Source organism: Salmo trutta, chromosome 5 (assembly GCF_901001165.1).
Source record: "Salmo trutta chromosome 5, fSalTru1.1, whole genome shotgun sequence".
Classification (NCBI taxonomy): domain Eukaryota; kingdom Metazoa; phylum Chordata; class Actinopteri; order Salmoniformes; family Salmonidae; genus Salmo; species Salmo trutta.
The window spans coordinates 7,595,457-7,616,368 of NC_042961.1; the positions used below are offsets into that span (position 1 = coordinate 7,595,457).

Below are 20,912 nucleotides of genomic sequence, written 5' to 3' on the forward strand. Positions count from 1 at the left end.
TCCAACATCGTTTTAGAGAATTTGGCAGTACCTCCAACTGGCCCAACAACCGCAGACCACGTGTAACCACGTCAGCCCCAGACCTCCACATCCTTTTTTTTCCACCAGCGGGATCGTTTGAGAACAGCCACCCGGACAGCTGAGGAAACTATGGGTTTGCACAACTGAAGAATTTCTGCACAAACTGTCAGAAACAGTCTCAGGGAAGCTTATCTGCGTGCTCGTCGTCCTCACAAGGGTCTTGACCTGACTACAGTATGGCGACGTAATCGACTTCAGTGGTTAAATGCTCACCTTACCGGGCAGATTCCAAACACCGTGTACGGTGTCGTGAGGGCAAGTGAGAGAGAGAGCCCCATGGTGGTGGTGTGGTTATGGTATGGGCAGGCATAAGCTACGGACGACAACAAACACAATTGCATTTAATTAATGGGAATTTGATTGCACAGAGATACCTTGATGACATCCTGAGGACCATTATCGTGCCATTCATCAACTCATGTTTCAGCATGATAATGCACGGCCCCATGTCGCAAGGATCTGTACACAATTTCTGGAATTTAAAATTGTCCCAGTTCTTCATGGCCTGCATACCCACCAGACATGCCAACCATTGAGCATGTTTGGGATGCTCTGGATCGACGTGTACGACAGCATGTTCGAGTTTGCGCCAATATCCAGCAACTCCGCACAGACATTGAAGAGGAGTGGGACAAAATTCCACAGGCCACAATCAACAGCCTGATCACCTCTATGCGAAGGAGATGTGTCACGCTGCATGAGGCAAATGGTGGTCACACCAGACTGGTTTTCTGATCCACAGCCCTACTTTTCTTTGAAGGTACCTGTGGCCAACAGATGCATATCTGTATTCCCAGTCTTGTGAAATCCATAGATTAGGGCCTAAGTGATTTATTTAAATTGACTGATTTCCTTCTATGAACTGTAACTAAGTAACATGTTTGAAATTGTTGCATGTTGTATTTATATTTTAATTCAGTCTATATACACTGAGTTTACAAAACATTAGGAACTCCTCTACTTTCCATGACATAGATTGACCAGGTGAATCCACGTGAAAACTATGATCCCTTATTGATGTCACTTGTTAAGTCCACTTCAAACAGTGTAGATGAAGATGAGCAGACAGGTTAAAGAAGGATTTTTAAGCCTTGAGACAATTGAGACATGGATTGTGTGTGTGCCATTCAGAGAGTGAATGGGCAAGACAAAATATTTAAGTGCCTTTCAATCGGGTATGGTAGTAGGTACCAGGAGCACCGGTTTGAGTTTGTCAAGAACTGCAATGCTGCTGGGTTTTTCACGCTCAACAGTTTCCCATGCGTATCAAGAACGGTCCACCACCCAAATGAGATTCAGACAATTTGACAATGACACAACTGTGGGTAGCATTGGAATCAACATGGGCCAGCATCCCTGTGAAATGCTTTCAATACCTTGTAGAGTCCATGCCCTGATGAATTGAGTGCAACGCTATATTAGGAAGGTGTTCCTAATGTTTTGTACAGTCAGTGTATCTACTGAGTGACTTTCACCTGATCTAAAAGCACTTTCTCAACACTTGTTTTGTATAGGGGGTGGGTTGAGGGCAGTTAGGGGTTACATATACCCCAAAATTATAAAAATGTTGAATATGAAATGTGTTAAAATATGTGAATCACTGTGTATCTTTTTCTAACATACATCTATCAAGTGACATGGAGTTAATGTAGTGCTTATTTTAGTGATGATACACTATTTTACAATAAAAAAGCTGAGACATTGTTTAGTTACACTTTCCATTTACTAATCTCTCTCTATAGAGCTTTTCATGTCTGATTAAGAGAGTAAATATCATATTCTGATATCATATTCACATTATTCACTGAAATACATCATTGATTTCTATGAACAACCTACCGTATACTATGAGGTGTAAATGAATGATGTATCACTGGAACACATCCAGGCCAACCCTTTTCAGCCAGCCTGTCTCCGCCAAGCCAAGCAGACCCATGTGTTTTCCTCATGTAGACATTTGTAAAACGTTGTGAGATTAAAGGGCAACTCCACCCATTTTCAACCTAATTTTCACTGGTTTGGTGCTGGAGATGATGAATATGAGGTTGAAAAGTGTTTGAAATGCCCTTTAAAAGTGCTGCTTGACTGAGAAATGGGAGCAGTTATGTCTAGGCTTAGGGTCATTCTTACTTGACTATTTTACACTAGCTTTACAATCTCTTATATACAGTAATATACAGTTCAATTAAAAGGCAAGCACATTCAGCCAAACCAGAATCTGCAACCCCTTTCTATAATATAAAAAAAATCATCAAAACAACGAAAGCTATGGATAAAACAATAGTCTGATCACCTGACAATGTATTGAAATCATATTACTTTTAATTTTGAGGTGTCTTTCTAGACTGCCGAAGTGAAATTATCTCCTATGCGTCAATGATGTCTGCGACAAAACGATGAGGGAGAGAAAGAGACAGAGAGAGAGAGAGAGAACACAGGTGAGGACGCGCGCGTTGACAGACAGTCAAGCCTACAGCTGATTCTATACATTTTCAGCACAATGGACAGTTCCATTCTGCAGCGCGAGCAGACAGAGCGGGTATAAAAGGTTGCTTAGCCTGCACACCAACACGGCTTAGTATACTGATGCAATATGAGCCACAGAATGGACTATCATTCGGGTTCTCCGCATAGGGGAGCTCAAGCTGAGTATTGCTGCTATCAACCCAAACTGACCGGATCCCCCTCTGCATCCAGGACCGTTGGCTTTGAGTCGACTATCGCAGATATGAACAGAGGATATGCGACGACGCTGAAGAGCGAATTCGGATCATTTCCGAGATCATCGGAGAGCCTTTTCAATTTATCAAACCCATTTACCGGGGTGTTGACGAAAATGAATGAGAAAGAACTGCTCCATGGGCTGAACGACCGTTTCGCCGGATTCATAGAGAAGGTGCGTCATTTGGAGCATCAAAATGAATTGTTTGAGAGGGAAATCGAGGAAATCAAACTAAAGGCACAGTCCCCTGCGTCTCTGGCCCAGGAGCACGAGCTGGAACTTATGGACCTGAGGAACCTAGTTCATGACATCACCCTTCAGAAGCGTCAGATCGAGATAGAGCATCAGAACCTGGAGGAAGATTTCCTCACCTTGAGAGACAAGTACGAGCAGGAGGCACGTGACCGCTCGGATGCAGAGAACGGCATCCTTGTGCTGAAAAAGGACGCCAACGATGCATACCTCGCCAAACTTCAGTTGGACAAGAAAGCGCAGTCTCTGGTGGACGAGATCCACTTCTTGAAGAAGAACCATGAGGACGAGGTATCGGAGATGGTGGCCCATATCCAAGAGGCTCAAGTAACGGTCAAGGCGCATGACTTTGGCAAACCTGACATCACCGAAGCTCTCCGGGACATCCGTGCACAGTTAGAAGGTCACGCTGCCTCCGACTTTCAGCAAGCCGAGGAGGGCTTCCGTGTCCAGTTCGCAAAGTTAACCAAAGCGGCAGAGAGCAACAGAGAGGCGTTGAAGGCGACCCAGCAGGAGATCCAGGAGAATAGAAGGCGCCTGCAGGGGAAAACAATTGAACTGGACTGTGGGAAAGGAATGAGAGAGGCCATGGAAAAACAACTACAAGACCTGGAGGAGCGTCACTATGCGGAAATGATTCATTACCAGGTAGACTGTGGTTTATTTTGTACCTCTAACAATTGTAAGTAAACATACACATTTTTATGATTCATATTTGTATTCAGGGCTATGTTGTAGGTGTAGGCCACAAATATAGGCCCCATGTGAACTGTATCATTATTGGAATATAATTTCCTCATATAGGCCTATAGGGGTAGAACACTATTTCTCCCCTTCATTTCTCCTTGTTGTCATACCAACCAAAGTGGCTGGTTGACAGTATTATTGACACTACTTGTGCTTTTCTGTCCAGGACACTATCAGGCAGCTGGAGAATGAGGTGACCAATGCTAAACTAGACATGTCTGGCTACCTGAGAGAGTACCAGGACCTGCTGAATGTCAAAATGGCTTTGGATGTGGAGATTCTCTCTTACAGGTAAGGGACATCAACTCCATCTCTCCCATATATAAAATCATTGACTGAGGAAAATACCATATAGTTTATAGTGTGTTCCTGGATCTATTTCTGAGGATAACTGAGGTGTGGACATTTTATTCCAGCCCAGCGCTAATACATCTGATTCAACTTAGTGCTATGTTAGAGCAAAACTGTGCAAAAGTGTCATGGCGATGTTGAGAGATTACAACAAAACACAGTCCATAGTGAACAAATGAAACAGTAGACATTTTATTGAAATAGTTTGATTTCATGTTTAACATCAAATGAACATAGACCATATCACAACACAGAATGACACTATAATCATGATATGGATATTCAGACATATCCACACACACTGTTCTCACAAGCTGACATGGATGTGCACAGCGGTGATCAGTCTGGCATTTACGAGGCTAACACATTGGGACATATCCATATTATAGTCATGACGGTAATAACACGTCTCTCTGCCTCCCTATAGGAAACTCCTGGAGGGTGAGGAGTCCCGTCTGTACACCATCTCTGACACCCACATCTCCATGCCCTGCATCTACCGCCAGTCCCCCGTCTACACCCTGCCTTACCTGGCCCGGCAGGAAGGGCCCACACGCAGGTCTGAGCCCCAGTACAAGTTTGTTGAGGAGATCATCACTGAGACCACCAGAGACATGGAGATGTCCGAGATAGAGGAGACAGGCTACGAGGAGACGGACGGGGGAGAGGGAGACGAATTGAGACAGAAGCAGGGAGAAGAGACTGACAAAGCTGAGAAGAGGAGTGGGGGAGAGGTGGATGAGGAAAAAGAGAAAGATAGAGGTAAAGTGGATGTTGAAGTGGACGCCCCGGAGGAAAAGGGTGAACAGGAGGAAGAGTCTAAGAGACAGCAGATGGTAACATCAGCAGAGGTCGAGGTAAATGGAGATGGAGTTAGCCCAAGCGAGGGAGAAAATGGAGAGGAGGAAGATGATGAAAGAGAGGAGGAAAAGGGGGGTGAGCCAGATGCAATCAAAAAGACAGAGGACATTGACAGAGGTGAAAATACACAAAGTGAAGTCAAATCAGCTGAGGCCACCAGTGAGGGGGAGAAGGAAAAACTAGACACAACAGAGAAGCTAGACAGCGAGATAAAGGAGACATTAGAAAAAGATGACACCCCAAAACATGGCGAATCCCAACCAGAGGTTCCCATGAATGGTGACATCTCAAAAGAACCCCAAACTTCAGAGTCAGAAAGTTCAGTAAAGGGTGAACCACAGGTCCCCACAGAGGACATCTCCAAAGAACCCAAAAAGGTGTCAGAGGAGAGAAAAAAACAAAGCCTTTTAAAAGAGAAGAAGGAGGTAGATCTGAAAGAGGAGAGTGCCCCAACAGATCAACAACAAGATAGCCCAAAAGAAAGTCCCATCAAAGAGAGAAAAAAGGTAGATCTGACAGAGCAGAGTCCCCCAACACTGGAGCAGAAACCTGATCAGAAAGAGCACAGAGAGTCAGAGCAACCTCAAGAGGCAGAGAGTGCTGTGACAATACAGGAAGAGGATCTCCCTGAGCCCACAGAGAAGGACATGGAATCCCCTGATATCACTGCAGAGCTGAAGAGCAGTTCAACCAAGGAGACAGTGGAGCAGGTGAAGTCACCTGATGATTCTGGTGTAAAAACAACACAGGATGAGAAAACAGTAGGAGGTAAAATGCCAGACAGAATTCTCAGCACAACAAGTGAGTGTAAAGAAGAGCCTGTGCAAAAGACTCCTAAAAAGGAGGTGGGTCCGAAAGAGCCAGAAGTGAGCAGCAAGGAACATAGTGTAAAAAGTGTTGTGCAGAATGAACATAATGGCAGTGAAAAGGTCACAAAATATGTCTCAATGGGTGAGGAAAAGGGGAAAGAATCTGAGACATCCTCTAAATCAGACCCCAATGTGACTCCTAAAGAAGAAACAACCCGGTATCCAGAGCCAACTGTCACCCCTAAAGATGAGACATCCCCACAACAGGAGCCAACCGTAACCCCTAAAGAGGAGACATCCCCTAAACCGGAACCCACTGTCACCCCGAAAGAAGAAACATCCCCTAAACCGAACCCCACTGTCGCCCCTAAAGAGGAGACATCCCCTAAACCAGAACCAGCAGTCACCCCTAAAGTAGAAACTTCCCCAAAACCAGAACTAGCAGTCACCCCTAAAGTAGAATCTTCCCCAAAACCAGATCCAACCGTCACCCCTAAAGTAGAAACTTCCCCAAAACCAGAACCAGCAGTCACCCCTAAAGTAGAAACTTCCCCAAAACCAGAACTAGCAGTCACCCCTAAAGTAGAAAATTCCCCAAAACCAGAACCAGCAGTCACCCCTAATGAAAATATTTCCCCAAAACCAGAACCAGCAGTCACCCCTAAAGTACAAACTTCCCCAAAATCAGAACTAGCAGTGTCCCCTAAAGAAGAAACTTCCCCAAAACCAGACTCCACCGTCACCCCTAAAGAAGAAACTTCCCCAAAACCAGCACCAGCAGTCACCCCTAAAGTAGAACATTTCCAAAAAACAGAACCAGCAGTCACCCCCAAAGTAGAAACTTCCCCAATACCAGAACCAGCAGTCACCATTAAAGAAGAAACTTCCCCAAAACCAGAACTAGCAGTGTCCCCCAAAGAAGAAACTTCCCCAAAACCAGAACCAGCAGTCACCCCTAAAGAAGAAACTTCCCTGACACCAGAACCAGCAGTCACCACTAAAGAGGAAATTTCCCCAAAACCAGAACCAGCAATCACCCCTAAAGTAAAAACTTCTCCAAAATCAGAATTAGCAGTAACCTCTAAAGTAGAAATGTCCTCAAAACCAGAACCAGCAGTCACAACTAAAAAGGAAACTTCCCCAAAACCAGAACCAGCATTCACCCATAAATTAGAAACTTCCCCGAAACCAGAACTAGCAGTCACACCTAAAGTAGAAACTTCCCCAAAACCAGAACCAGCAGTCACCATTAAAGAAGAAACTTCCCCAAAACCAGAACTAGCAGTGTCCCCCAAAGAAGAAACTTCCCCAAAACCAGAACCAGCAGTCACCCCTAAAGAAGAAACTTCCCTGACACCAGAACCAGCAGTCACCACTAAAGAGGAAACTTCCCCAAAACCAGAACCAGCAATCACCCCTAAAGTAGAAACTTCTCCAAAATCAGAATTAGCAGTAACCTCTAAAGTAGAAATGTCCTCAAAACCAGAACCAGCAGTCACAACTAAAAAGGAAACTTCCCCAAAACCAGAACCAGCATTCACCCATAAATTAGAAACTTCCCCGAAACCAGAACTAGCAGTCAACCCTAAAGTAGAAACTTCCCCAAAACCAGAACCAGCAGTCACCATTAAAGAAGAAACTTCCCCAAAACTAGAACCAGCAGTCACCCCTAAATTAGAAACTTCCCCAAAACCAGACCCAGCCATCACCCCTAAAGAGGAAATATCCCCTAAATCAGACTCAACCCTCACCCCAGATTCAACAACCACCCCTAAACCAGACTCAACCCTCACCCCAGAATCAACGACCATCCCTATAGAAGAGAGTGAAACGACCAGCAGTGGTGACAAAGCTAAGACAATCACACCACCAGAGAAACAGATTCCTGCAGTTGCAGAGAGCAAGGACTCCCACAGGGAGGTGCCAGAAAGCAACACAACTCAGGAGAAACCAGAGGAAAGTATGGACAAAGAGCCTGAGAAGGTTACAGATCCCAAAGATGGAACCCCAAAGACAGAGAGCGTGAAGACCAAGGCCTCTGAGTTAAAACCTGAACATGTTGAGATATCTATTACAAAGACATCACCAGTGAAAGAAGAGGATGTATCAGCCGTGGGTTTGAAAGATCAGACAGTTGATGAGAAGACAACAGAACAAGAGCAATTTTAAATAGACGAGAACTGCTTTACAGGAGGTGATGGAGAGAGCAAAGATGACAAAACTGCGAACAGGACAAGCTGCTGAGCCAATCGCAGAGAAGCAAGCTAAACCTAAAACTTGGGACTTAACCTCTACTGACCTCTAAATCTAGTCATTCTAAAAATAGGTTTTCTGTAAAACTGCATGGTTAGTGCAAGCCTTTAAAGCAATATGAGAACTGCTCCGCCTTAAAATATTAACTGACGCTTAATATGTAAAGTATCATGGTTCGTGACTGTCAATTATGACCAGGGCCGCAACTTTCACTGGAGACGGGGGGACATGTCCCCCTCCCACATTGTGAAATAGTATTTTTGTCCCCCCCAGTTTTATCATTGGAATGTGATACAAAACAAGGCAACGATGTGCTTTTGTACCATGTGGATGCCTCTGAGTGGTCGGGGAGGCTGTTTGGAGTGTTTATCCGACTGGATATATATTTTTTTTACAAGAATAATAATTTCCCCCCCACTTCTGAAACCAAAGTTGCGCCCCTGATTCTGAGGCACAATTAATGAACTCCTGCAAGAGAAATGTAGTAATATTGAATGTAACAAATCAAAAGCTGCATTTTGCTGTATCAATTCATTTCTGACCAGTGGATGATAATGTACATAGGGATGATAATGAGAATGGTTGAGAATGTGATTTAATCATGCCTGAATGTGCTGAGCAATAAATGCTTTTTGAAGAGCACTTCTGTTTCCAGCTATTCTTACATACTGTGCTGAATTTCACCTGATAAGATGGCATCACATATAGAATTTCTCCGACTTTTTCCCCTATGTAGAAGCTAGGTGAATTCCAACAGCATGTAACGATCGTCTGGAAGAGGGGACCAAGATGCAGCGTGGTAAGTGGTCATAATGATTTTTAATGATATACTTCAAAAAAACAAACAAACAGGGAAAACAAAAGCCAACAGTTCTGTCGGTGCAAACCACACAACAGAAACAACTACCCACAAAACCCCAAAGGAAAACAGGCTGCCTAAGTATGATTCCTAATCAGAGACAACGATAGACAGCTGCCTCTGATTAGGAACCCTACTCCGGCCAAAACAAAGAAATACAAAAACATAGAAAAAGGAACATAGAACGCCCACCCAATGTAACACCCTGGCCTAACCAAAATAAAGAACAAAAAACCCCTCTATGGCCAGGGCGTTACACAGCACTAGGTTGAATTCTAAATAAATCTCCCCTTCGCCCGCATCCTATTTCTCCAAAGCATAGCAGAGACTCATGGTTGAGCCTTTTATAATAAACAAAAATATAAATGCAACATACTGAATTACAGTTCATTTAAGGAAATCAATCAATTTAAATGAATGTATTAAGTCTTAAGCTATGGATTTCACATGACTGGGAATAAAGATATGCATCTCTTGGTCACAGATACCTTAACAAAAAAGTTACGTCCGTGGATCAGAAAACCAGTCAGTATCTTCTGTGACCACCATTTGCCTCATGCAGGGTGACACATCGCCTTCGCATAGAGTTGATCCGGCTGTTGATTGTGGCCTGTGGAATGTTGTCCCACTCCTCTTCAATGGCTGTGTGAAGTTGCTGGATACTAGCGGGAACGGGAACATGCTGTCGTACACGTCGATCCAGAGCATCCCAAACGTGCTCAATGGGTGACATGTCTGGTGACAATGCAGGCCATGGAAGAACTGGGACATTTTCAGCTTCCAGGAATTGTGTACAGATCCTTGCGACATTGGGCAGTGCTTATCATGCTGAAAAATGAGGTGATGGCAGCGTATGAATGGCATGACAATGGGCCTCAGGATCTCGTCACGTTATCTCTGTACATTCAAATTGCCATCGATAAAATGCATTTGTCCGTAGCTTTTGCCTGCCCATACCATAACCCCACCGCCACCATGGGGCACTGTTTACAATGTTGAAATCAGCAAACTGCTCGCCCACAGGACGCAATACATGTGGTCTGTGGTTGTCAGGCCAGTTGGACGTACTGCCAAATTCTCTAAAACGATGTAGGTTTTTCACCTGCAGCTTCACCTGCAGCTTCTTCACCTGCAGGATCGTCTGAGACCAGCCAACCGGACAGCGTATGAAACCGAGGAGTATTTCTGTCTGTAATAAAAACCTTTTGTTGGGAAAAAATAATTCTGATTGGCTGGGTCTGGCTCCCAAGTGGGTGTGCCTATGCCCACCCAGGCCCACCCATGGCCGCACCCCTTCCCAGTCATGTGAAATCAAAATAATTCTATGAGAAGCACCTTTCAAGGTGCAATATGCAGAAATCGGTCTGCCATTTCCTTTGCTAAAAATGGAATAGTTCGCCTAATTTCTGTTCATGTGACAAAACAAGCAATGGACAGTGCAGAGAATCAATGTACCATCTACACACCGCTGTAAGAATCATTGTACCATCTAAACTGCTGTGAAATATATTTTCATTAAACCAAAAATATTGTATTTTTTTGTGGTTAGAAACTGGTGTACAAACCTGAAAGTAAAAGAAGCAGAAATTAAACTTAAGAACGGGAAACATAGAAATTGAGCACATAGAACAGATCTACCACTTCTTAGACTTGCTTTCAATGAGAATGACATATCTATAACTCAAATTTCTATGTGAATTTGGTGAAAAGTTACATATTTAAGCTTTATGGGGGAAAAATATGTTTTATTTACATTACTGTGTCCCTATGCTGATGAAACCGAGATACTTTAGGGTCACCCAGTTGCTCATAAAAGGTCCTTATAGTCAGATCTTTATATAGACTACAGTATGTGGATAAGGTGACCCTCAATTCATAATTTTGAAAGCATGCTGCTGACAGACTACAATGTTTGATTGACCTTGTTCACTGACTCTCACTCTCGATTCCCCTCTGGACTCCAAGGTTATCCATGTGAGGTAGTCTATCACCTACCAGATCTCACAACACCTGGATAGGGGGATTAACATATAAGCTAACCACATCATATGATATAGAAATATGATACCTGACCACAGTCGATGACAAGGCAAGAAATCACTGGTTGATGGCATTTATATATTTGAAATGTACATATACTGTATATATACACTGAACAAAAAAGACGTAAAATGTTGGTCCCATGTTTCAAGAGCTGAAAAAAAAGATCCCAGAAATGTTCCATACGCACAAAAAGCTGATTCCTCTCAAATGTTGTGCACAAATGTTTTTACATCCATGTCGTTCTGCCCCTGAACAAGGGGGTTACACTGTTCCCCGGTAGGCCATCATTGTAAATAAGTATTTGTTCTTAACTGACTTGTCTAGTTAAATTTAAAATAATTAGTGAGCATTTCTCCTTTGCCAAGATAATCATTCCACCTTGTTTTAGAGAATTTGACAGTACGTCCAGCTGGCCTCACAACCAGACCATGTGTATGGTGTTGTGTGGGCGAGCAGTTTGCTGATGTCAACATTGTGAACAGAGTGGCCCATGGTTGCGGTGGTGGGCTTATGGTATGGGCAGGCATAAGCTATGGACAACAAAGACAACTAATTGCATTTTATCGATTGGCAATTCGCATGCACAAAAATACCATAACATGATCCTGAGGCCCATTTTTTTAAGGTACAGTATCTGTAACTAACAAATGCTTATCTTTATTCCCAGTCATGTGAAATCCATAGATTAGGGCCTAATGAATTAATATCAATTGACTGATTTCCTTAAATGAATTGTAACTCAGTAAAATCTTTTAAATTGTTGCGTAACATTTTTTTTTAAGTATATGAATCTTGTTTTGTTCTGAACCTAGAAAAACATGCCAATGAAATTATCCCTGAAGCATTTTACAATGGTATAAAAAGTTTAGATTTGTATTAAATACTTGAATAATCTAAATGTTAGAATGAAACAAGCAAAGCCTTTAAACACTTGGACAACAAAAATTAAATGCCTTTTATGGGGTCTGATGGAATTGACAAATCCAGTTAGGTGCATTTCATAAATGGTTTAAATTAGGTTGTTCCTTTACATGGTGCGATTGTCTATAAACACATTTTAAATGTTAAGAAAAGGTTGGGATTGTCCCATCTTTAAAGAATCCTGATAAGCAAGACCTCCCAAGGCCACAGTTGATCATCACTCAGAAAAAAGTTCAGGACTTGGTTTGTAGAGCTCAAACACTTGATTGAAAAGTTAAAACATTTAAAAGGGATCTCCCAAAGTTTCCCATGATCGCTGTCTCAGCCAGCCCAGATGAAGCCCTGGGAGAGCCTACACACAGCTGGACAGTATCCAGGCAGTTTGGCATTACTGTGAACATTAACCCACTCCAATAGTCGTCTGCAGCAAAGCAGAAAACAAAAGCAAGCCTGCCAGGTCGGCCAAGAATTACAGGTTTTTCCCGAACTTAGACTTTTACTGTTTCAAGGCACCCAAAAACTGTTCCGATTAAGCGAGTTCTTCATGTACAGCTTTGATATACCCATCAGGGTTTGAGATGTCATACGACAGTAATTAAATAAGTGGAAAAAAAATAGTGTGCTGAAGAACGTGGTTGCAAATGAGAAATGTCTTCAGACAGAATACCAGATGATTGGTTAGAAGTGGTCAAATCAGAAAGGTATGACCAAAATCACCCACCGCATTTAACCAATCAACTGACGTCTCACCATATAAAAACAATACTTAAGGGATAAACATAGGAGCTACAGGTGACCAACTGTAATGGGTCTGAATACTTATGCAATTGTGATATTTCAATTTTTTCCTTTGTCATTGTGGGGTATTGTGTGTAGATTGATGAGGGGGGGATTTTATATTTATATATTTTAAGATTTAGAACAAGGCTGTAAAGTAACAAAATGTGGAAAAAGTCAAGGGGTCTGAATAATTTCCGATGCACTGTAAGTTAAGTTTCTGGTCACATTGGGATGAGAATGGTGTGGCGCATTTCATTGTCATGGCAGTGTTGGATAGATACAATGAGAAGGTGTATAAATTACTGACCCACTGCAAGTGTCTTTAATGGAAACTACAAAGCAAACATGTACACCAAAGAATGACGGGAATAGCTACCGTCATAAAACAGTAAAAAAAAAAAAAATGAAAAAAGACCGTAGTGTTTCTTTCTCTTGTTGTTGTAGCCTCTGAACACACCCCTTCCATGATATATCCTCTTGCTGGTTTGAGTTGGAAATATATTATAAGGCCAGATTGTGCTGATATTCCCTTGTCCCCTTCACCGTGAGGATAGTTTAGGCCTCCAGTTCCAACCCCAGGCCCAGCTTGTGGCCTCCAGCGTTGATGCTCTTACCGTCCACCAGGGCAGAGAGGGTGAGTTTCACACCTGCAACACAGGAGAGACAACATAAGGGTCGCATTCAGGATGATGGTTAAATTACATTAAAAAAAAATAAGTGTCAACTAGATATGGAAATTAAGCACGCCTGCTGGCCGGAAGATAGTACTGTTGAGACATGTGCCATACTAACCAACATACTAGTCTACTATCAGAGCAGTGAAATACCTTACGTTCCATGCCTGGTGTCAACATTCTCATCATTGAGGATAGAAAATCTCTTATAGAGCTCAATGATTTCCTTTTTCAAATGAAAGAGAAACTAGTCTGTCCTACATCATTCTACCTGAGCCTTCTGAAACACTGCAGGGGTGCACCTATAACAATAACAGTACACCGAGACACATTGACAGCAAAGTGAATAGGATGTTGCATTACTGGGGATTCATTTGCCGAGATGATTAGCGATCAAGTCGAGATCGACCCTTCAAAACAGCATGCATGATGGCAGTTGCTGAAATTGACATAAAATCTCTATTGGCCGACCGTCGATTTGAGTCTCCAGTAAAGCATCATCTTAAAATCAACTTCGGTGCCGGGTGGAGTGTATACGTGCACCCACCCCATTTACTGTACTGTCCAACGTGTTTCTTTTACAGATGCAGTACTGTATGCAGATCACATTGAGCACTTTGGTTCAGGAAGAGGATGTTGCATTAAAGTGGGTTGCTCATAGAGAAGTAGTGGGCTACAGACAAGAGTGGTAATCTAACATTTCAACTTGAGGGAACTTAAAGAGAACCTGTAGTATCAGCAGTAAGAGAATCATTAGATCTCCTGTAAAACAAGAGGTCTTACCTGGTCTCAGCGTCTGGGTGTACCCAAGACCCACCAGGCTGATGTTGTTCACTTTAGCCTGAAAAGATAGAATCAATTGTTTAACCTACAAGCCAAAAGGCAGAGGAAGGTTCCTAACGACGGCAGCCTTCTAAACTAGAGGTGGTAACTCTGATCCTGGAGAGCCAGACAATGTGGCGAGTGTTGTATACAGCACTCGTAAGTACGTAGTGAGTGTTGTGTACAGCACTCGTAAGTACGTAGTGAGTGTTGTGTACAGCACTCGTAAGTACGTAGTGAGTGTAAAAAACAGCACTAGTAAGTATGTAGTGCCTCCCTGTGGCTCAATTGGTAGAGCATGGTGTTTGCAACGCCAGGGTTGTGGGTTCGATTCCCACAGGGGGCCAGTACGGGGAAAAAAATGTATGAAATGAATTGAAATGTATGCATTCACTACTGTAAGTCGCTCTGGATAAGAGCGTCTGCTAAATGACTTAAATGTAAATGTAGTGAGTGTAGAAAACACCACTAGTAAGTACTTGAGCATTTCTTGCATGTGTTCTTAGGATACAGTAAGACAAAGGGATGGTTTCCTGGACACAGATTAAGCCAAGTCCTGGACAAAAATAAAATGTGAATTCAATGGAAAATTTCCAATGACATAGCTTTTCAGTCCTGGACAAGACCAAAGATCTGTCTGGGAAAACTGGCCCAAAGAGAGTCACTCCTGCACAGTACTTACACTGATGGAGGCACTCTTGTCCAGCTGGTATTTGGCTGCGATGCCGAAGCTTGTGCTGTTGCTGCCGGCAGTCCAGGCAAGGTTGACCGCTGTCTCCAGCGCTGGACTCACTTTCTGGTAGATGGAGCCACCGAACTGTACACCGTCATTACTGTAACAACCACCAGGGAGAAGATTAGGGAGAGAAGGAGTGATAAGGTAATAGCCTTTACCATGCTATGCAGTTTGTACGGCCTGACGTTTTGAGCCCTGGTTAAATCATGATTAAATTAGATATTCAATGATTACTATAATTTCCAGGTTGACTACAGCTGTCCAGTCATCTATGTTCATTGTTTTTGTGTGCGTTTTTTATTTTTTTATTATTTTTTTTACACACAATTGAATAGGCAATGTTTGCCCTTGCAGGTAATTGGAATTGTATAGCAGAGGACTGGAAATTCATACACTTGTATGCTCTCACTTACACATTGGTGTGTAGCTGGAAATCCCCGGTCTTGTATCCCACAGCGAAGTTGTTCTGGGTCATCTTAGACTTGGCCGTGTCAAAAGTCATCTGGTAGCCGGCGAGCCAGCCCTCGTAACCAACGACGGCCGCTCCGTGGATAGCGGGGCCAGCGAAGTCAAAGTCAACGTCACAGCCCAGGTTGACAAACTCGCGCTTGTAGGCGGTCTTGACTTTGCCGCTCTTCTTGCTGTCGTTGGAGCGAAAAACATATTTGGTTAGCCTACATTCTGAAGTTAAATACTTTTATTGAACAGCCAAACAGCTCTAGCCTAATATTACCAGTCTAATGGAAATGTAGCAACCGTAACAGAATATGAAGGCAATTGGGAGAAACCAAGAGCTTGAAAACCTCTCACTCAAGTAGTAATTCACCCACACACAGTCTAATGTTCATAATCAAATAGTCCACAAGCAATACAAATCCTGAGTCATGTCTTTCTGGATCGTCATTGCACACTAGCCAACGAGGTTTACAGTAATTGCACAAACACACAACCTCCATTCACATAGCATTAGCAACTAGGGATTACAATAACACTTTATTATGAGCCCCTTAAAATACTCATGCTACGTGACACTAAGGCCAGTTCTAAACTGATAGCCTAGGCAGTGTGACAAGCTGTAGAATTCAGCGGAGTGAAGTTGCTCTTAGATGCTGACCTTGGGTCAGTTTTGCATTCCCCCCCACTAATGGTTAAAGTTAGGATCAGTTTCCCCTCCCCAATCCTATATCTGTACCTAGGGGAAACTCCTCCCCCAGAGCTCAGTGGACATGCAGCAACAGCTTGACAACCACCCCCTCCTCCCCACAACATGTGGCCCACCATGTGTCACCACAGGATTTACACTTCCAGGAAAGCCGATACTATGTGGACTGGCTGGGGAGGAACTACTGCATAGGTTTCGGTCACACCCAAAGCTATCTTATAAAGTAATTCAGTGCTACTGAGATGGTAGAATTCAAGAAATACATTGTTTCATCTAACATGTCCAAGCAGGAACACACGATCCAAGATATTTTGATGTGCATTATGGGTTGACAAATGGGTCATTATTGCTATAATGTTACTCGCAAAATTAAGGCCCAGAATTGCAGATTTATTTTATTCAATAGACATTACATTTGCTAGCATCTTTTTATGTACAAATAGCTCATAGGCTGGTTCATTTGGGAAGTGGAAACTCAAAACTCCTTAGCTAGATCGCTAAATATAATAGGCTGCTAGTTAGCCTTGTAATTGATTAATCCAACAGTAAATTAAATGACAAAAAAACAAAAACTGTTGCATACTACCCAATGACGTCTATATAGACCTATGCAATGACCGCAAATGGCTGATGCGTACTACCAGTGCTCTGTATACGTCAGCACTAGTTATTTTGGTTGAAAACTATGCTAAAACAGTCAATATTGAGAGTTGAGAAATACAATGTAATACGTACAGAAAGCTGAGAGCCTTCTCTCCAACAGTCACAGCAGTTGCTATTTTTCCCCTCCCTCTAACCTACTCGGAGCATGCAGAGTGAAACAGCCACAGGGGCTGGGCACAGACTTTCATTAGGATTTTATTAGGATCCCCATTAGCGACAGCTCGTCCTACTGACGAAAAAGACAGACAAAAGACTTTACAATTTATATAAAACATTCAAATCTAGTAATGCACTTTCGGCTACTGCTTGACCGAATCATGGTTTTAGCCACCCCAAAAATAAAAAGTTTGATTAAATTGTCAAATTCTGGAGCCCAACCAGGAGAATAAACACCTCCATTCAAATATACGAGCAAGAAAACAGATGCCATGGATGTGATAATAAATTCTACACAGATGAGTGCCATTTCAGGCTGGGTGCCATTTCAGGCTGAAGATAATTTGACTAACCCGTCACCTCAGATCTACCCACAAGCCTGAGGACTGCACACCCCAGATCATGTTACCTTCGTGTAAGGACACTACATGCTGGACTGACTCTTCTGGACTAGCTACATGTTAATACCATCCGCCCCCATATGCCCAAACACAAGAAACACCATTTTAAGTACTAGAACTACATTTTAGTCATTTAGTAGATGCTTTTATCCAGAGTGACTTACAGTAGTGAGTGCATACATTTTTTTGAACTGGTCCTCTGCATTGAACATTTGTAATCTTACCCAGTGTTTGGTGAGAAGGTTGTGTCAAATGTCAGCTTCAGACCCTTGACAATCTAAAGAAAACAAGAACAGAGAACCAGACTGGTAACACAAGTTTGATCTTCCGGCATTTCATGTGATCACTACATATTGAATATTCATTACTTGTTTGAATCCGCTTTCTTTTCAATTGTGTGTCAAGGCTATTGTGAGAAACTCCAAACAACACCGATTGTGTTACAAAAAGCATTTTAAATAAAGCTTTGCTGAATCCGAACCTGGTCTTCGACGGTGATCTCTGTTCCCAGGGTGTTGTCAGTGTTCCACTTCTCTGTGAAGGTCAGGCCGTACTCTGACCTCTTGTATTTGGTTTCCAGGCTGCCCGCCACCTTGCTAGTGTCTGTGTTTGTGGAGCCAGCTGTTTTGAACTCCTGCAGAACATGTGTAAAAAAGGTTCACATCAGGATATGAATAAAAACAAATGTAGAAAATATGTTAATTCAATTGGGTTTTTATTGTCAAGCAGTGTATTGAACTATACTGCTCCTGTCAAGCTCTCAGGGTTATAAACTCAAAGTATTACATAATTACTGCAATCATAAAGACCACATACACAGTAGAGATAGTTCTACATTCATTTTGAAAGTACACATAATTAGAAAGAAAATAAGTCAACTTACCACTCCGCTGCCGGACTTGGTCTTCACATCAAGCTTCACCAGGCCGAACCCTTCAGGGAGAAAGCAAAGTTAGTCAACCACTGATGCATATTACACAATGGGAAATAGTCATTAAATGTAAGTGTTAGCACAATGTAATACTTCATACACTAACATCTTACAGGATGACATGCAGAGCCGAGATAGAGATATTTTATCTATAGATAGAACACCATCCTGCCTATTGGTTTAGAATCCCTCAAATAAACTCACCCTATTGGTTTTTCCTGTTCTGATACAATGTGTTTCATTACAACCACTATAGTATATTTGTTTGAGTAAAATGTACAATACCATAGCCTTTGCTGAAGATGTCCTTGGCGGACTTGCCGAGGTCACCATATGATGGAGGCACAGCCATTACACCTGTAGCAGGGAGAAAATAATGTATACATTACACAACAGTTAGAGTTCATTTTGATTTACATAACTGCTTTGGAAATCAATTTCTTTTGAATCTATGAACAGGGCCGGCTCCAGGAATAAGCGACATAAGGGTCCCAGGCCGCTAGCGGGTCCCCAACAACAAAAAACATTTCATTTGTATTTTAGGTACTCTGTCAGCGTCTCAACTTACTGTTTAAAGTTTGAATAGTAGAATACACATGGGTTAAAGTTCAACATTTGGTTGTGCATCAGCAATTTCTCATGTCAGTCACTCAACTAGCCATGTCATCATTTTTAGATTGGTAAGTTAGTCTAGCCAGCTATCATGGCCTAATACTGACCAGTTACGCAAAGCAGGGGAAGGTACCCAGGGGACGGACCACCATTGATTTGTAAGTCACGCTCACTCTGATATCATTAACATGGCATAAGTCAAGGCAAAATGTGTATTGCAGGAAACTCCCTTTTATTTATTTTTTACATTTCTCTCCACTGTCAAGAGTCACTAAAATGGTTTGCCCACTTAGGGCCCCAAAAGGCTAGAGTAGGCCCTGTCTATGAACATAAGTACTCATCCAACACAGCTAGTCATCCATTGGGAAAAAAAAAAAAATGTTTTCCAACTACTTTACAAGGGCTCTCCAACCCCAGTTGTAACTAACGTGATGCAGTTTATCAACCAGCTAATTATTATAGTTAGGTGCTCTAGATTATGGTTGGAACGAAAACCTACTGAATGGGAGCTCTCCAGGAACAGGGTTGGATAGCCCTGCACTATACAATAACAAGTGTGGTTGCCTGTCTATAACAGCCAGCTCTATCAGCCCAGAACAAGGATTCCCTTGCAGACGTTGATAATCTGAGTGGGTATGATAAGTGGCCTGTCTGGTTCTGGATAGCTCTGCATGGCTAATTTATCTGAACTGACGCTAGGCCACACCTCAGTGACTCACTCAGTTAATGCCAGGCAGAGGAATGTAGGGCTAGGTCTGGGAAGCGCTTCACTCAGTTTAATTCCAATTCGCTTTATTGGCATGACGTTTTGATACATATGTCCACTCTCCAGCCAATTACTGGCTCCTACCCGGTCTGACCCATTAAATCAACCACTGGGTATTGTGCAATTCAGAGACTCCATTAATGTTAATAGCTAGTTATTATCCTAGAGCAGCTCCAAGTAACAAAGTAATCCGACTGAACGCAATTTAACACACATGTGCAGCGGACATGAGTTTCTCGTATAAGGACTTTCTCGTATAAGGTTACAGGTCCAGCAGCAAAGCTCATTAGTTAGATAGCTAATGCTAGCTAGACACATTTAGCGATAGCGTGTCAGGCAGTCCTCGGGCAAGCGTGGTCATAAACCGCGGCAAATGTCGTTTAGTTCCTTTACAATAAAAGCCAGTTTAGTTGCTTTACTTACCAGTAAAAGATGAGGCTAGCAGTAAACTTCACCGGTTGGAGGGCGATTTGAAGGAGACTGCAGTGTAATGAAATCCAGCCTATCAACCGAAAGACCCCTACCTGTCACATGTTTGCCTGTCTAAAAAATACTTGCAGATTCATTACAAAATAATTACAAAATCAACAAAGTTTAAAAGGCTTTTGGCTGTAACTAAATTGTTTTCTGTCAATTCAAAAACATTCTTACGCACTTTGTTTTCTTATGCATAGTAATATGTATTTATCATAGATTCATCCATTTCCGTGTGTAACTTCTCATGGACAACTATGTTTGATCCCGTCGAATTACGATTCAAATTTGAAGAATAGAAGTTGTTCCTAACTACTGAAAGGATTCGACTTTTTATCCTATCACACCAACATTGGTAAAATAAGACATGTAATGAATGATCTATTTGACAGATCAATTTATTACTGAGATTCGCATTAAACACATTCACATTGAGATTGATAAAGGAAAATGGTAAAAGTATAGTGAATATATCAGAAGAACTAGCTGGGTTTCCATCCAATTTGCGACGGAGTTTCATGTGAATATTCTCAAATCCATTTAAATAAAATAGGCGCATTTTCCCACCAGAGATGTGTTTATCAAATGTACTTGTTGCCGATAAAAGTATGTGCGTGATGACAGTGCACATAAAAATTACTTGGGGTTAAATTCCCATGTACTTAATAAAAAATACAAGTTAAATGGGTTCCATTGCATTTTCAACTCTGATGGTTTTGTCACAAAACAAAGTGTTATGTAGCGAATGTACCCACTGTGGTATTGGCACGTGCGCTCTTGCAAACAGCTAGCTGATACAGTGCGGTTATAGCCTACAGTTAGTCATGGGTATTCCG

At 42.3% G+C, this 20,912-nt stretch overlaps 3 protein-coding genes across 4 annotated transcripts in view; 2 read left to right on the forward strand and 1 right to left on the reverse strand.

Moving 5' to 3' along the window:
• The window catches only part of LOC115193580 (proteoglycan 4), a 29,350-nt gene extending 20,632 nt beyond the window's left edge, over window positions 1-8,718 (forward strand). Inside the window, exon 4 of the transcript XR_003878204.1 lies at window positions 8,150-8,718. The gene's annotated coding sequence lies outside the window, so the exon portion shown is untranslated. The remainder of the gene's footprint in view (window positions 1-8,149) is intronic.
• On the forward strand, window positions 1,271-8,718 carry LOC115193581 (neurofilament medium polypeptide-like). 2 transcript variants are annotated; one of them, XM_029752366.1, is made up of 4 exons: window positions 1,271-3,703; window positions 3,969-4,093; window positions 4,581-6,429; window positions 6,562-8,718. In XM_029752366.1, exons 1-4 carry the CDS (start codon window positions 2,675-2,677, stop codon window positions 7,990-7,992), a joined length of 4,434 nt encoding a protein of 1,477 aa, XP_029608226.1. In that variant the 5' UTR covers window positions 1,271-2,674; the 3' UTR covers window positions 7,993-8,718. The 2 variants fall into 2 exon arrangements, with proteins under 2 accessions (XP_029608226.1, XP_029608224.1); XM_029752364.1 differs by having other exon boundaries at window positions 4,581-8,718.
• Window positions 8,719-12,974: 4,256 nt separating this feature from the next.
• LOC115193589 (voltage-dependent anion-selective channel protein 2) lies at window positions 12,975-20,122 on the reverse strand. The gene is made up of 9 exons (XM_029752373.1): window positions 20,026-20,122; window positions 18,510-18,581; window positions 18,177-18,226; window positions 17,775-17,927; window positions 17,518-17,570; window positions 15,325-15,552; window positions 14,858-15,008; window positions 14,137-14,194; window positions 12,975-13,326 (listed from the first exon to the last, which is right to left on the reverse strand). Exons 2-9 carry the CDS (start codon window positions 18,574-18,576, stop codon window positions 13,235-13,237), a joined length of 852 nt encoding a protein of 283 aa, XP_029608233.1. The 5' UTR covers window positions 18,577-18,581; window positions 20,026-20,122; the 3' UTR covers window positions 12,975-13,234.
• Window positions 20,123-20,912: the final 790 nt, after the last annotated feature.

Coding starts and splice junctions, on each gene's coding strand:
- LOC115193581 (XM_029752364.1), top strand. CDS start 2,675: ATGAGCCACAGAATGGACTATCATTCGGGTTCTCCGCATAGGGGAGCT. Junction 3,704..3,968: donor CGGAAATGATTCATTACCAG/GTAGACTGTGGT, acceptor TTTTCTGTCCAG/GACACTATCAGGCAGCTGGA. Junction 4,094..4,580: donor GTGGAGATTCTCTCTTACAG/GTAAGGGACATC, acceptor GCCTCCCTATAG/GAAACTCCTGGAGGGTGAGG.
- LOC115193589 (XM_029752373.1), bottom strand. CDS start 18,576: ATGGCTGTGCCTCCATCATATGGTGACCTCGGCAAGTCCGCCAAGGAC. Junction 15,553..17,517: donor ACCTTCTCACCAAACACTGG/GTAAGATTACAA, acceptor CTCCAACGACAG/CAAGAAGAGCGGCAAAGTCA. Junction 14,195..14,857: donor ACAAGAGTGCCTCCATCAGT/GTAAGTACTGTG, acceptor CTATCTTTTCAG/GCTAAAGTGAACAACATCAG.